The sequence below is a fragment of the Ursus americanus genome, chromosome 20 (assembly GCF_024610735.1).
Source record: "Ursus americanus isolate L20-20 chromosome 20, mUrsAme1.1.p, whole genome shotgun sequence".
Taxonomy (NCBI): domain Eukaryota; kingdom Metazoa; phylum Chordata; class Mammalia; order Carnivora; family Ursidae; genus Ursus; species Ursus americanus.
Genome location: NC_142146.1, coordinates 44035286 through 44050902, shown reverse-complemented (window position 1 = coordinate 44050902; position 15617 = coordinate 44035286). Strand labels below are relative to the sequence as shown.

Below are 15617 nucleotides of genomic sequence, written 5' to 3'. Positions count from 1 at the left end.
AAAAACCGAAAACAACCCAAATATCTATCAACAGATGAATGGATAAACAAATTTTGTTTTATCCATACAACGAAATACTACTCAGCAATAAAAAGGAATGAACTATTGACACATACAACAACATGGATAGATCTCAAAATAATTATGGTAAATGAAAGAAACCAGACAAAAATAGAATGTACTATTTATATACATAATTCTATTTATATAAAATTCTAGTAAATACAAACTATAGTAACAGACAACAGTGGTTGCCTGGGTCTGAGTGAGGGGCAGAGTTAGGACAGATTAAAAAAGAGCATGCATATGGGGCGCCTGGGTGGCTCAGTCATTAAGCATCTGCCTTCGGCTCAGGGCGTGATCCCAGAGTCCTGGGGTCAAGCCCCACATCAGGCTCCTCTGCTGGGAGCCTGCTTCTTCCTCTCCCATTCCCCCTGCCTGTGTTCCCTCTCTCGCTGGCTGTCTCTCTCTCTCTCCCTCTCTCTCTCTCTGTCAAATAAATAAATCTTAAAAAAAAAAAAAGAGCATGAGTAAACTTTGGGAATGATGCATATGTCCATTATCTTGATTTTTGTAATGGGTTTATGTGTGAATATATATGTCATAGCTTATCAGACTGTGTACTTTAAATATGTGGAATTTTTTTAAAGACTACAAGATAGGTAAAAGCTTAGAGACTTACCCCAAATCATATTGCTAATTAGCTAATTGCAAAGTAAAGCTCATTGTATGAACCTCAGTTATATAGAAGGTACTTTAGAAGTATTTCTTCAAGAATTTAAAATAAGAGAATTACTGAACTGTAAATCTGAAACTAATGATACACTCTTTTTAACTAATTGAATTTAAGTAAAATAAGTTAACAAAAAAATAAAATATGCAATCCAAAAAAATTTAAAATAAGAGTGATTTGGATTGGAGTTCAATGGTAAATAATGTGTTCTAAGATATTTGCTATGTTCAGGAAAATATTGAAAAATTCTAAATGCTTTTTAGTTTTTTTTAAAAAAGAGAAAGAGAAACAGTGTCACTTTCATACTCAAAACATTCCAATGGCTTTCCATGATATTCAGATCAAAACTAAAATTTCCTGGCTTGGCCTGCAAGGCCCTATATTGTCTGGTCAACCTCATGATCTCTCTCCTACCTCATTTCCTACCACTCTCATTGTGCCATAGACACAGAAGCCGTCTCTGTGTTCTCTAAAAATCTCCTGCTCATTCTCTTAGGACTTGAGCACTTGCTGTTCCCTGCGCCATAGACACAGAAGCCGTCTCTGTGTTCTCTAAAAATCTCCTGCTCATTCTCTTAGGACTTGAGCACTTGCTGTTCCCTGCGCCTAGACTTTGTTCCCAGTACTTCCCATGACTTACTGTCTTGCTTCTTTTTAGGTCCTCTCTAATACCACTTCCCTGACATTCCATGTAACATACCCTCCAGACCATGTAGACTCACTTTTCTTCTTCATGGGTTTGCTGAAAGCAAGAGTAATAATCACAAATGTAACTCTAGAAGACATATTTTTTCAATTTTGTTTTAGAAGGGGGGAGAGTGAGAGCAGGGGATGAGATCTCCTCTAAGATCTGATCTCCTCTAAGTCCCAATTCCTTACTGAAAAAACGTGTAGGGTCTTCCACATTGTTTTGCTTAAGTGGGACATTTTATTTCAATAGTTATTTTATTCATTCAATTTAAAAATATAGAAGTCAAAACATAGTGCTCATGTTTTAAAAACATGAATGTCCAGAATATCTTTGAGAATCCTCACTCAGGAAAACTTATCTAAAGAAACAAAGTATCCCAGTTCAGAATTTCTTACTGATTTATCACCTCATGTCTTTTTGCAGATTTTTACTTAAAGAGACCAATTCATTACGGCAAAAGGCAGGGTGGGCAAGCCATTCTAGAAGTATAAAATACTAAATGTTATTAAAGCAGAATGTGTGGATTTCTACAGCAACCCAAAGTATATTGGTATCCAGGATTTGTCTGGGCTCTAAAGAAAAGGTGAACGATACTTGGTTTAGAATGCCAATCAGCAACTGCTCCTATGTCCAAGTTACCACCAAAGCCAACCTTTACTCCCATTTTCCTAATGTCATGCACGGCCACAAGAGCACATCCACATGGGCCCTTTGGTTTGTTCACCCCAATGCCTTCATGAAGGCCCAACCAGGCCAGTGTTGTCCTATCCTTCCCTTTGGCAGCTCCTATCCCTACCCACTCTGGGTCTTGGGATTCCTTCTCCCACAAGACTACTCCTAAAATTGATCTTCAGGTATTCTGAATTTTGAATATATTTGCTCTGAACTAATGCTAGGAAAACAAATAGGCAGTAACAGTAAATAACAAAATGGGTGAATTCCAAAGGTTACGGTTTCTCACATAGTTCTCAGAATGGTCCTCTGGGCTATAGGTCCCAATTTCCTTAAAGAAAGTAAATTTCTCCTTATACCCAATACCACACGTGTGCATGCATGCACACACAAACACACATTTCCATCCCTACCTTTTCACTCAATAAAGCAGGGCTAATGGAATAGATGCCTCCTTTGCTCAAGGGAAACTTTACATTTCTGGTGACTTCCAGACTGGGTTATGCCTAGCTCACTCAGTTTCTATCTTATTCAAGAGTGGTCCCTTCTGGAATTTCCTTATATAAAATGACTCCTAGCTTGAAAGAATTGGTAGCATCCTTATTGCTGAGATTGTATGAAAATTGTTTCCTAAATAATCACAGAGCTCTCAGATTCAAACATTCTAAGTACATATTCCCTTTTTCCACACAAATATATATAAATTAACTATACCTAGTATAAATATATCTATTTCATGAGTTAACATTATTTTTCCATGAACTATGAATTTCCATGAACACAGAATTTTCTGTGAACTACCTCTATTAATTTTTTTAGGAAGATATACCTGTTAAATACATAAACTTAGGAAGATATACCTGTTAAATACATAAACTTGCAATTACTGGCTTTGCACTGCTTTTGTCATGAGAATCTAATCCTATATCTTTTCAGGAAGACTTATTCTAGAGAATAATTTTATGGTAAAAACTAGGTTGTTGACAAAATATTTCCAGTGACTATTTTCTTATTTCTGGGCTGGACAAGTCCTAATCAAGGTAATATATAAACAGAATATCTGATTTAAAAAAAACCCCATTATACAAAATCTTTAGAGACATTTCATTGGTTGCATATTTCTTTTTTTTTTATTTAAATTCAATTAATTAACATATAATGTATTCTTTGTTTCAGGGGTACAGGTCTGTGATTCATCGGTCTTATATAATACCCAGTGCTCATTACAACACACACTGTCCCCGATGTCCATCACCAGCCACCCCATTCTCCCACCCCCTCCCCTCCAGCAACCCTCAGTTTGTTTCCTAAGATTAAGAGTCTCTATGATTATGTATTTCTTACACCAAACAGACACTTCACACTAAACCAGTGGTTCACAAACCTGACTATACATCAAATATTCCTGGAGGGCTTGTTAAAACACTTTTTGCTGTGCCTCACCCCCACTTTCAAATTCAGTAAGTCGACAGTAGAGCCAGAGAAACTGCATTTCTAACAAATTCCTAGGCAATGTTAATGCTACTGATCTCCAGACCAAACCTGGAGAACCATTCCGTAAACTATTTGGCTGCATGAATCTGAAATCTTAATACAACCAAAAATTACTTACAGTGGTAACTAAGCCGATTTCTTCAACTGCAACACTGTTATTGTAAGCCTCATATGAGATAATACACATAAAGTTTTTAGTGAAGGGCCTGCCACATAGTGAGAAAATTTTATATCCTTTTATCTCCCCAGAGTACACAGTGTTACGTAGGGCTAGAAACTTGAGTAATTTGAAAATGAACAATGGCCAGAAATGTGGGCCTTGGAGATGAGAGTGGAGAATGAAGGAGGGATGAAAATGGATGTGAACACTAATGGAGGGAACATAGTGGAAGGAAAGTGAGGAGAAAAGGAAAACAAATTCACTATTTCTAGATTAGGAAGTACAATAGCATGGTGATTAAGAGTTTGTGGTCTTGCAGACAGACTATCTGGATTTGAACCTGGCTTTGCAATTTACTAGCTGTATTGTGTGATCCGGGGCAAATTATTTAACCATTCTGTGACTCAGTTTCCTCATGTGTAAAATGGAAATAATGATAGCTTCTAGCCTTTAATTCTCAAGATTAAATGAGCTAAAATCTGTTAAGGGTAAGACATGCTTGGCACATTATAAAAGCTTAGTAAGTGAAAGCTGCTATTATTATCAATTTTCAACTTAATTCCCTGGGTCAGTCCAGTAAGGCTCTTGTTCTTAGGAATACTAAATAGCACAGAGAGGCTGGCATTGTGTCCAGTTGCAGCTGCATCCAGTGCATTCCCGGAATTGCTTTCCTGAGGACTCCTGCTTCTCTCCTCTGAAGGTGATAATATATAAAGTTTAGATCAGGTTCACACTCCCTTCTTAAAATTGAGCAGTGGACTTAAAGCTGCAATTCCCAAATTTTCCTGCACATTAGAATCACTGGAGAGCTTTTAAAAGTACTGATGCCCACATTGTGCCCCTTATCAGTTAAATTAGAATGTTTGGAGACAAGAGTCAGGAATCAGTATCTTTTTTTTTTTTTTAAGATTTTATTTACTGAGACAGAGGGACAAAGATAGTGAAAGCACAGCTAGGAGGCAAGGGAGTAGCAGGCTCCCTGTTGAGCAAGGAGCCGACATGGGGTTTGATCCCAGGACCCTGAGCCAAAGGCAGATGCTTAACCAACTGAGCCACCCAGATGCCCCAGGAATCAGTACATTTTAAAGATTCCAATTTGAAACAAAATCGGGAACCTCTGGCCTAACAGACTGGTTTTCCATCTGAGTTTGGGGTGCTAAATAAATCAATGCCTTTATCTGGGACCTTATTTCATTTTGTAAGTAATGTGTGTAAAAACTATGACAACAGAACAAGGCTGTTCAACTTGTAAACGAAACTGCTCTTCAGACAGTCAATAGTGCCCCCTGGTGGTGTGATTAGAAGCTAAAATAATCTACTTGAGATAAGAATGCTTTAAACACAGGGGAAAAGGCGTCAATGAGGACTATCCCCCACCTTTGTGCCCCTCTACCACATACACATATATCTAAAAAGGGAAATTTAGGTCTATGGAGTAAGCTAACCAAGAGCACACAAAAATCATGGATAGCTGTGGAATTGAAATGTAATTGGTCCTCCAACTTCCCCTTCCTCTCAAAGGCATCCTCCCCAGGGGGGCCTCACCTTCACAACTTCCCAGTGTGAGCACCACCAGAGGAGTAATGATCTCTTTCTTCTATAGCCTACGGTTTTGTTTCTTCTGTGTGGTAGAGGGCAAAGGTTGCACTGCTGGCTAGGAAAGTGACTGGGCCTTCTGGTTAAGGATAATAACTGTCTCCATTTTACAAATGAGAATAAGGCCTAATGCAAGGTATTGCCATCATCAATAGGAGATGATTCATCTTCATACATCTCTTCCCTCTGTACTGAATCCAAGGGGCTTCATATCAAGTGGGGAAACTGAAGCCCAAGTACAGAACTGTTCTCGCCGGCACAATTTGAAAGTCCCTGGCTAACCTAGAGCCTCAGCCTAAAGGGACACTAGAGATGTACATGTTCAATATGAGGTAACAATAAATGACGCCACAATACTAGCAAGAAGTATGGGACTGTAGGGTCTGAAAGAAAGTAGAATATTAGTGTTGGGGGAGGTAGAGGCTGAAGATTTAGGTACTGGGGGTAGGGAGAAGGGGTGGGGTGGATCCTTTCACGTAACTGGCAGAGTTGAGTCTCTGAAGCAGAAATGGAGTGGAACTGAAGATCAGGAACAGGAGAGAAGGGAGGTCTGGGTCCTGTTTAGGTAGTTTCCCTGGAGACTGAGACTGAGACAGAATGGCCAGCGGCTCGCCCTGCCCTTACCAAGACTTCTGCAGCAAACACCTGGTGGCCACCACAGTGTGACTCCCACGACACGGGTCTTCTGGAGACCAAGACACCATCCCGGCCAGTGTGAGTTGGAGAAGACCTAGGGGTCCCAAGCGATCTGCCGTTGCTTGGCACAAAGTGAGGTCGGGCGCAGCTGTCTCCCCGCCTCCTTCCACTCCTTCCAAAATCTCGATTTCTTGGAACTTCTAGTGACACCATGGTCTAACAAACTGTAACAAGTGTAAAAGAGGTTTCGCTGATGCCATCCCGGGAAAGCTAGGGACTGCGTCGGCTCCGGCACAGGGAAACAAACCAGTTAATCCTGCCCTTTGCATTCTGAAAAAAAGAAAAGCTTCCAAACACTGATTGAAACCCTGCAGTGCTTTCTGGGAAACAGAGTCCTGGATAAGGAGGATGCATTTCCACAGGATTCTGGGATTAGTAGTTTTTGGTCTCCAATTACGCATGCCCAACTCCGCACGCGCATCGCGCTCTGGAGCTGGATGCTTGCTCTCGCGCGAAGTAGGCACGTGCCGGGTGTTCCCTGGGGTTTGGATTGGAGCTGCTTGAAGGCGCGTGGGCGCGGCCGCTGTTCCTAAATACCCAGCTGCTTAATCGAGGTTATATCTGACCTTCCTACAGGATAGGGTTTATGCATTCCAGAGCTCACAATCTGGAAAGAGGTAACAAGCCGACTGACAAAATAGCATGAGTAGAAGGGCATGTATTTTAATTGCTGTGTTGAGAAGCGAGTAGGTGAGACAAGTTTCCCAGAGCGACTGAAGTTGGAGCTGAAACGTGAAGGACTGACTTTTAAGGCAGGAGCCCAGCAAAGAGTATGTTCAGGGCCAAGGCTTATGGTAGAGTATAAAGTGATTTTAGTTTGCTGATCCCGCTCGAAATTTTTACCCTATTTTCATAAACTGTTAATTTCTCAAGTACTTCTAAGATGCCTATAGTTTTAGTAAAACAAGTAAATTTTTGTGTCTTTAGCTAAGTTCAGCCTGTACTTAGTGTGATGCCACGTATAGATTATGTTGCGCTTTTTTTTTTCTATTGATTTTTGTGTGGCTTTTAATATCTTTGTGTATATTTTCAGTTGTTAGCTGAAGTTGTATGGTGTGAGGGAGAACATTACACTAGTCTTGGAATCAAGAAATGAGCAATTTAGGGGCCCCTGGGTGGCGCAGTCGTTAGGCGTCTGCCTTTGGCTCAGGGCGTGATCCCAGCGTTCTGGAATCGAGCCCCACATCAGGCTCCTCTGCTAGGAGCCTGCTTCTTCCTCTCCCACTCCCCCTGCTTGTGTTCCCTCTCTCGCTGGCTGTCTCTGTCAAATAAACAAATAAAAAATCTTAAAAAAAAAATGAGCATTTAGATTGTAGGTCTTTGGGATAGTTAATCCTCAGTAATGAAGGAAAATATGTAATTTTACTGTGTTTTGGGACTTTGAACTACCTAAAGGATAGAAATCTAAAGCAATAATATTTGTAATGATTCCCTAGCCCTCTGAATGAGAATATTTTGTAAATAGGTAGGAGGAGGAGAGGGAGGAGAACAATAGCTGGTTTTACAGCAGTAGTACAGTAAGATTTTTAGGTTGATGTGGACTTTCAGTGTTTGCCTATTGTTTAACGTGGAGGGGGTAAGAGAGGAAATCTTTTGGGGCACAGGTCAATTATTAGGGGTTAAAGAGACCTGTGATCGTCTCTTACTTTTGTTTTGGGTTTGTGTTTGTTTTGTACTGTTTTAGTTTTACAGACAATCCCTGACTTACAATAGTTTGACTTAACAATTTTTTCTCTTTACTGCAGTGCAAAAGCAGTATACATTCAGTAGAAACTGCACTTTAAATTTTGAATTTAGATCTTTTTCTGGGCTACTGATAAGCAGTATGATGCTCTCTTCTGATACTGGGCAGCAGTAGTGAGTGGCAGTGAGTGAGCCACAGTTCCCAATCAGCCATGAGATCACAAGTGTAATCAACTGATATTGATTTACAGCCATTCTGTTTTTCACTTTCAGTACAGTATTCAATATATTATATGAGGTAATTGACACATTAGTATAAAATAAGCTTTGTGTTACATGATGCAGCCCCACTGTGGGCTAACAAATCTTCTGAGCATGTTTAAGGTAGGCGAGGCTAAGTGATGATGTTCTGTGGTAAGTGCATTATGCATTTTCAACTCAAGATATTTTCAACATTGGATGGGTTTATCAGGACATAACCCCATAAGTTGAGAAACATCTATAGTTTGTTTTGGGCAGAGACCATGTCCATTCAGGGAGATTCTTGCTAAGTGTGGTATTAACTGCAAGGGACTCCTGGGGTAGGTGGTGGACAGCAGGACAATCCCTTGGCTAATTAACATCAACGAAAAGCATGTCAAGTCTTAGTGTTTGGGAAAATATTTAGTCTCTTGTCATTTTTGTAGTCCACCTCAAATTCTATATTAAATTGATATTGAAAATACAGAACTGCATTCTTTTGGGATTTAGTTGGATGAGATTTTCATTTCTCTGTTTTATACAGTCTCTTAGACATTCTTTTACCCACAATAAGCTCTTCATCATATTTTCAATAGGCTGCTTCTCTGACTTGGTGGGGTTTTCTTTCCTCCAGCTTTAAAGACTCCTTTGCAACATAGCCATTAAAATTATCATTCCCCAGGGCGCATGGGTGGCTCAGTTGGTTAAGTGTCCGGCTCAGGTCCTCAGTGGGGAGTAGGCTTGAGGATTCTCTTTCCCTCTCCCTCTGCCCCTTTCCCCCTACTCTTGTGCGTGCACTCTCTCTCATTAAATAAATAAATCTTTTTAAAAAATGAAATTGTCATTTTCCTCCAGCTTAGCTGCTTCCTAGTTCATGAAGCCTCTGAACACCCTTTCCTAGTTACCAGAGCACAGTATTTTTATCTCCATTACTCTGCTTTGTTAATTTCCCTTGCAGTGTAGTGATTTGTATCTCATTTTGTTTATCTTGATGCTTTATAAAACCATGCAAGACATGTAGTATTTTCTTTTGTGTATTTAGAGACCATATATTAGTTATCTTTTATTCTTTTTTTTAAGTAGGCTGCACTCCCAGTGTGGAGCCCCATGCTTGGCTTGAACTTATAACCCTGAGATCAAGACCTGAGCTGAGATAGAGTTGGATGCTTAACAGACTGAGCCACCCAGGCAACCCCCCCAGCTGTCTTTTATTCCTAATAATTATGTACTATTCATTTTTGCCCGTGTATATACAAGTGTCTAGCACATAGACCTCTGTAATTCCCAGCTCGAGGCCAGGAACCCCTGGCAAAGATGATAATATTTATCCACCTATTTTTGGCGTAAAAAAAAAAAGAGTTAACATATCTCCTCAAAATTGTATAGGTTTAAAAAATTTTTTTTTAATTATATTTACTCAAAATACATAATTTCAAGTTTGTTAAAAGCTCGTTAAAAACTCTTGATTAAAAACCTGAATAAAGTTCTAAGTGATCTTTCAATAACAAAGGGATTCTTGGGAAAAGATTGAGAACTATATCCTATTTAGTACTTAGTACAAAAACATTTTAAGAAGAGCCCAAAAGGGATTGTGGGAGAAAGGCTCTTTCCTTTCAATCTGCCGGCAGCAATTTAGCTCAAAGGTCCGCGAAGGTGGGTGCTTACAGGTACATCCTTGGGCTATGGAGGAAGAAGCAGTCAGATGTAATGGGCTTTATTCTCAGAGTGCACTGCTGGCAGTACTGCCAACTCTCTGTACTTACCAGGGTACCCCGCCTAACGTAGTCTGGTAAAGTGCACAGACTGGGATACAATACCAAGCAAGGTTATGTCCTACATCAGATTCATGTGCACCATGGTGACTGCAAATGCCCAATTCCTAAGGGTGCTACCTATGGCAAGCCTGTCCATCATGGTGTTAAACAGCTAAAGGTTGCCCGAAGCCTTCCATCTGTTGTCTAGGAGGGAGCTGGACACCACTGTCTGGCTCTGAAAGTCCTGAATTCTTACTGGGTTGGTGAAGATTCCACATACAAAGTCTTTGAGGTTATCCTCCTTGATCCCTTACATAAGGATCAGAAGAAATGGTGACATCCAGTAGATACCAAACCATTCCTCAAGCCCAGGGAGGTTTGAGAACTGAAATCTGCAGGCCCCAGGAGGCGGAACCTTGGAAAGGGTCGCAAGTTCCACGCCAAGCAGCTTGGAGAAGAGGCAGTACTCTCCAGCTCCACTATTACTGCTAATATAAGTAATGTTTGTAAAATTCTTACTTAATAAACAATTTACAACAGTCAAAAAAATTTTTTTAAATATATGTATGTTATTGCCACTTCTTTCCTAAAGTCAAATTTTCTTTTAAATAGTAATTTTAAACAAGGTTATAGTGATTTATCTCTTCGCAGAAACATCTTGAAAAAGCACATCTTAGAACACCAGGCTAGTTTTGTTTCTGATCCTTTTAAAAAATCTATATTAATTTTATGGGTAAAAATGTGTGTCTTGTCCTTTTAATTATCTTTTTCACAAATTGATAATGTAGACTATTGTTTACTGATAAGCTCAATTTTCTGACTATTTAAAGCCATCTGTGTTGACTTTAGTATGTTAATCTAGGTCATCAATGCTTTAATGTTCCCCTGGGGGAACATCTGACTTCATTTCTTTTTGACCCCAACACCTTATCTAAAAATATTTGAGAAATGGAAACTTTATTTGTAAATATTACAAAATTAGCAATTCAAGCAGGATATTGATATACTTTGACCCTAAAATTTCATCTGTTTATGAGCTTGAGTCTCTTGGAATTTCTAATTCTATTAGGTCAGGAGATTAAATTCCTCTAAAAATCTATTCAAATACACTTTTTCTTCAAATTTGAGAAATGTGTTTGACATTTTGCAGTTTTTTTAACTTTCTAAAGGACTTCTGGAAATGGCAAGTTAAACTTTAATTCTGGGCTAGCAAACCATAATCCTATGGTTGTAGGATACAATGGTTTGGTGAACTGTGATGATGACTGATGATTTAAACTGATTTGCTAATACAATAAAGTTTCTCACATTTAAAAAGTGTTTTTGATAATGTCCAAAGTGTATTTAGAGTTGAAGTTTTGGTTTTTTTAATTTTCTAGCAAGAAAGAAGGCAGAAAAACATTCACCAATCCTTAAAATAAGAACTTTCACCATGACCATGACGAGAACCCTAAATAATTCCATGGCTCAGAGTTGTGCTTTTTTGAAGTTAGGAAAAGCATCCTGTGCAGGACACAAAAGAAGGGACAGATCCCAGGCAGGCCTGATTCTTCAGCAATTCTGGTCTTCTGCCGAGTAGGAGAACCTAAAGGGTCAAGGCCTAAAGGAGGAGGAAACTACTATCTCCTGGGAAAGTCCTCTGTAATCTGGAACACCACAGATTTCTCAGAATGGGAGTTGGCATCAGAATGTCTCCTGGTTCTTGATGAAACAATTCAGTGAGATCAAGGACACACACCAGGGAAAATGACTGGCTTCTGGAAACAGTGTTATTCTGGTATTTAGGAATAACCCAGCTGCTGAGCACCAGGAAATAACCTTCAATCAACTATATTTCTTGTTAAGTGCAACAGGACTCATTAGATAATTCTATCACAATAATAGTATTGACAATAAGCACTTATTATTTAAAAGCAGGCACTTGATATTCATTATATTATTAAGACTTTTCCTTGGCATGCATTTTATATTACTTCCTCTGCTCTACCAGCTGTTGTACCCAGGAATCTGCCCCAGAATCTGTTGGGGTCCTGATTAAGCCTGAGAAAAATCTGTTGTAAATAACTAAGTTACAAAAGATTTTATCTTCTATCATTTCCTCTGCCTTCTTATTAAAAAAAAAAAGTTCAGGGGCGCCTGGGTGGCACAGCGGTTAAGCGTCTGCCTTCAGCTCAGGGCGTGATCCCGGCGTTCTGGGATCGAGCCCCACATCAGGCTCCTCCACTATGAGCCTGCTTCTTCCTCTCCCACTCCCCCTGCCTGTGTTCCCTCTCTCACTGCCTGTCTCTATCTCTGTCTAATAAATAAATAAAATCTTTAAAAAAAAAAAAAGTTCAGGGGCGCCTGGGTGGCACAGCGGTTAAGCGTCTGCCTTCAGCTCAGGGCGTGATCCCGGCGTTCTGGGATCGAGCCCCACATCAGGCTCTTCCGCTATGAGCCTGCTTCTTCCTCTCCCACTCCCCCTGCTTGTGTTCCCTCTCTCGCTGGCTGTCTCTGTCTCTGTCGAATAAATAAATAAAATCTTAAAAAAAAAAAGTTCAGAAATAATATTGTATCAATGTTAATTTTTTTGATAATTGTACTGTATCTATGTTAAAATAAATGGGTAAGAGATATGAGGGAACTTTTTGTAGTTTTGCAACTTTTCTGTAAGTCTAACATTAATTAAAAACAAAGTTGAAAAACTTCATAATTTCTTTACTACAATTTAGTTTGTATCCTTTATTATCTTCTTGTGGCAGAAAAGCAATACATGTTCAATACAGAGAACATTTTACATGCATGTAAGTAAAAAGAAGAAAATGAAAATCTCCTAATTCAACCAGTTAGAGGTATCTGCTATAAATACGCAGGTATAAATTCACTGAAAGGTGTGTGTATATGGATGTGTACTATGTATTAATTTTGATCACTGACTCCATTTGCAAAGAGAAAACTTTGTATTTTTTTATTGAACTTATCTTATACCTTCAGTTTGCCTAATGGTAGGTAACTTAATTTAGTCACTTCCAGGTAGCTCAGTCATTTTAAGATTTAAAGTCATTTAAATACAGGTTTCAGATTCAGTCTCCTTTTCTCTTACCCTGTAGGCTATGTTTGGGCTCCATTCACCTTCAGCACATACTGACTACTGAGCCTTTACAGCGCTGGAGGCTCACTCACTGGGAGCTATGATAAAATTTTGAATGGCGGCCCTTGAGCTCCTTAACGGAGCCAGCTTATTAGCTTTTACTCCTTTATTGCTCTGGCACATTTCTGATCTCTTAAAACTCTTAAGATCTGCAGAACCTTGAGGCTACACTCTGGAAAATGAAGCATAGCTTTCTTTTTTAATGGGATCCCCAGGAATTACTGAGCTATTATCCCTCCCTCTTTGGTGCTTGGTCTAGGGTGATGGCATTCAGGCCCTTTCCCTGAGATCCACTTAAGAGATTTACCCCATGAACTCTAATGTCATTCCTGAAAATTCTCCTCTTCCGTTGAACTTTGTCTCTATCTCTTTATGGGTGAATAAAGCAAGCAAACAAGCAAACACACAACATCATACATTCTTTCAGAACCTATTCGTTATGACATAAACTTGGAAGTTTTTGTATTATAGCCAGACTTTTGGAAATTCAGATTCTTAAAGTTATTTTCTTTGCCAAGGGCTTCAAAATTCTATTTTGTTAACAAACTATAAAAAAACATTTTTTATAGACAATTGTGAAAATTTGATTATATTATTACAAGTTATTAGAAGATTGATTTATTATTAATTTTTTGGGTGTGAAAATGGCCTTGTGGCTCTATATGAAAATATTCATAATTTTTAGAGTAGTGAAGGCAATCATTATAGACAGGCTGGGTTGGGAAGTGATATGAGTGGGAGGTAGGGGACCGATTATAAAGAGCCACACCTGCCATTCTTTGATTCCAAGCTCACAGCATCAAACAGGGGAATGACATGATTAATGTGCATAAAGGGGGGATGATCAGAAAGGGTGTTTGTGACTGGGAGGTAAGTGGCTGGAGGAATTTTTTATTCCTTCCCCTCCCTCAGCATCCACACCCAAATCCATCAGCACACCCTGTTGTTTCTCTTAGCTTCATCATCTCCCCATTCCAAGCCACCATCATCTCTTAGCGGGACATAATTGTTTCCTAATTATCAACTAAGTAGTCTACTTCTCTTTTTTCCCTATAATCTCCAGAGGGGCCAGAATGAATTTTTAAAAGCCTAACTCACATTGTTATTATCTTGCTTAGAACAATTAATGAGGGTCTACTGCATTTAAAATAAAATACAAACTATCCTAGACCATAAATTTCTACGGAATCTGGCTCTTATCTTCTTCACCATCCTCTTTGTGCCATGACTAAAGAGTGTTCAAGTTCAACTGCTAGATCTGAGATGTAAAACAGTGACAAAGTGGACAAAAAGGTTGACTTTAAATAGCAATTTTTTACCTTAATCTGCATTCTTTAACAATGGGACAGATCTTAGGAGTCAGGTTTACCTGTATTTTCATATTTGCAATTTTATCTTTCAGTCTAATAATCATGGCTTCTTCGTTGATTTTACACATACAACATTTTCAGTCTGAGCATTTTCTGGCATATTTCCCAAGCACTTATTTAGACTCCGGCACACCAAAAATGGAACTATATCGCCATTTGTCCAATACTTCCAGAAGAAAGTAGATTAAAATAATTAAAATGTTTTCATCTTCCTCATCATCTTCCTTCTGTTTAGTGAAATGAAGTAATAAATTGCTGCAAATTCGATTTCTCTTTCCATTGCTGGTTCATGCTTACAGATGATAGCTTAAGAAAATGAACAAATGCCTCTTGAAAAACTGTCTTATTGACTAGTCTTCATACTCTGCTGAAGGAAGTGTAAAATGGACCACTCTATGAAGGACAAGCATCAATACTGACCATGTTCACAAATACATTTCCTCTTTGATCCTGCAATTCTCCTTTGACAGTTACACGGAGCCCTAAGTGCGGTTCAAAACCACCACCAGATTCTTACTCTGGTGCTGCTGCGGTACCAGTTAAAAGGTCAGCTGAATAAGCTTCTTCTGGGTTCCCAAGGTGCAGAGCTCAGCCTTGCCAGCTCCTTGGTTGCAGCCAGCCTACAGGCCAACCCACCCAAAGTACAGTTATCTGATTCTCCTCAGGGCAACCACCAGAGGTTCACCCCAGGAAATTAAAGTAACTCGTTGGTAGCTCCAGGGCTCGTAAAATCGCGGAGCTTATTCAGTGAAAGATCCAGTTACAGGTGTCGCATCAGATGAGGTAAGGATGAGGTAAGGCCTGATGAATGGGGCTGAGACTTACGGCCTGGGGCAAACAGTGGAAAGGAGAGTCGTCTCCCTGTGCTTGAAGCTGGGAATCAAACCGAAAACGCGAACGCCGCCTGCACGCCGCTCGAACTCTTAGGGCCGCGTGTCTTTCCCGCGCGCTCGCCTCGGGGGCGGGGAAGAACCCGGATGGAACCGCCCCTGCAGCCTGGACCCCCTACAGTCTTTGAATCCCTGCGTGGGGCGGAGTTGCACTCCCTTCCATGCTCTGATTGGTTCGTTTCCGTAGGCCCCCTCCTCGCGATTGGGCTTTGCCAGTGTCAGTCACAAACCGTCACTGGTCTCTCAGATTGTTGCTAGAAGGCGACGGCGTCGACGTCTGACTAGATTCGCGGCGTCTCTCTTAGACTAGGGTGGTTTTCCTCCGGCGCTCGGAACCTATCCTTTTTTTTCGGCTGTGGGGCCTGGAGGGAGGCGTACTGAGGCGGCTCGAGAGCTGTCTGGGGCGCCCAGGCGTTCCGTTCGTTACCCGCGCAGCGCCATGTCCTGGATGTTCAAGAGGTGAAGGGGGCGGAGGGGGTGGGGCGCGGGGGGGTAACGGCCTGTTGGC

At 40.2% G+C, this 15617-nt stretch overlaps 1 protein-coding gene across 6 annotated transcripts in view; it reads left to right on the top strand.

The window, feature by feature from the left end:
- The first annotated feature begins 15334 nt into the window (after positions 1-15334).
- HLTF (helicase like transcription factor) overlaps positions 15335-15617 on the top strand; it is a 50876-nt gene continuing 50593 nt past the window's right edge. For 5 of the 6 annotated variants that reach the window (XM_045813009.2, XM_045812994.2, XM_045812985.2 and 2 more), the window contains exon 1: positions 15335-15568. In XM_045813009.2, coding sequence (XP_045668965.1) covers positions 15549-15568 — 20 coding nt within the window. In that variant the 5' untranslated portion in view covers positions 15335-15548. The remainder of the gene's footprint in view (positions 15569-15617) is intronic. The other variant, XM_045813004.2, reaches the window with a different exon arrangement.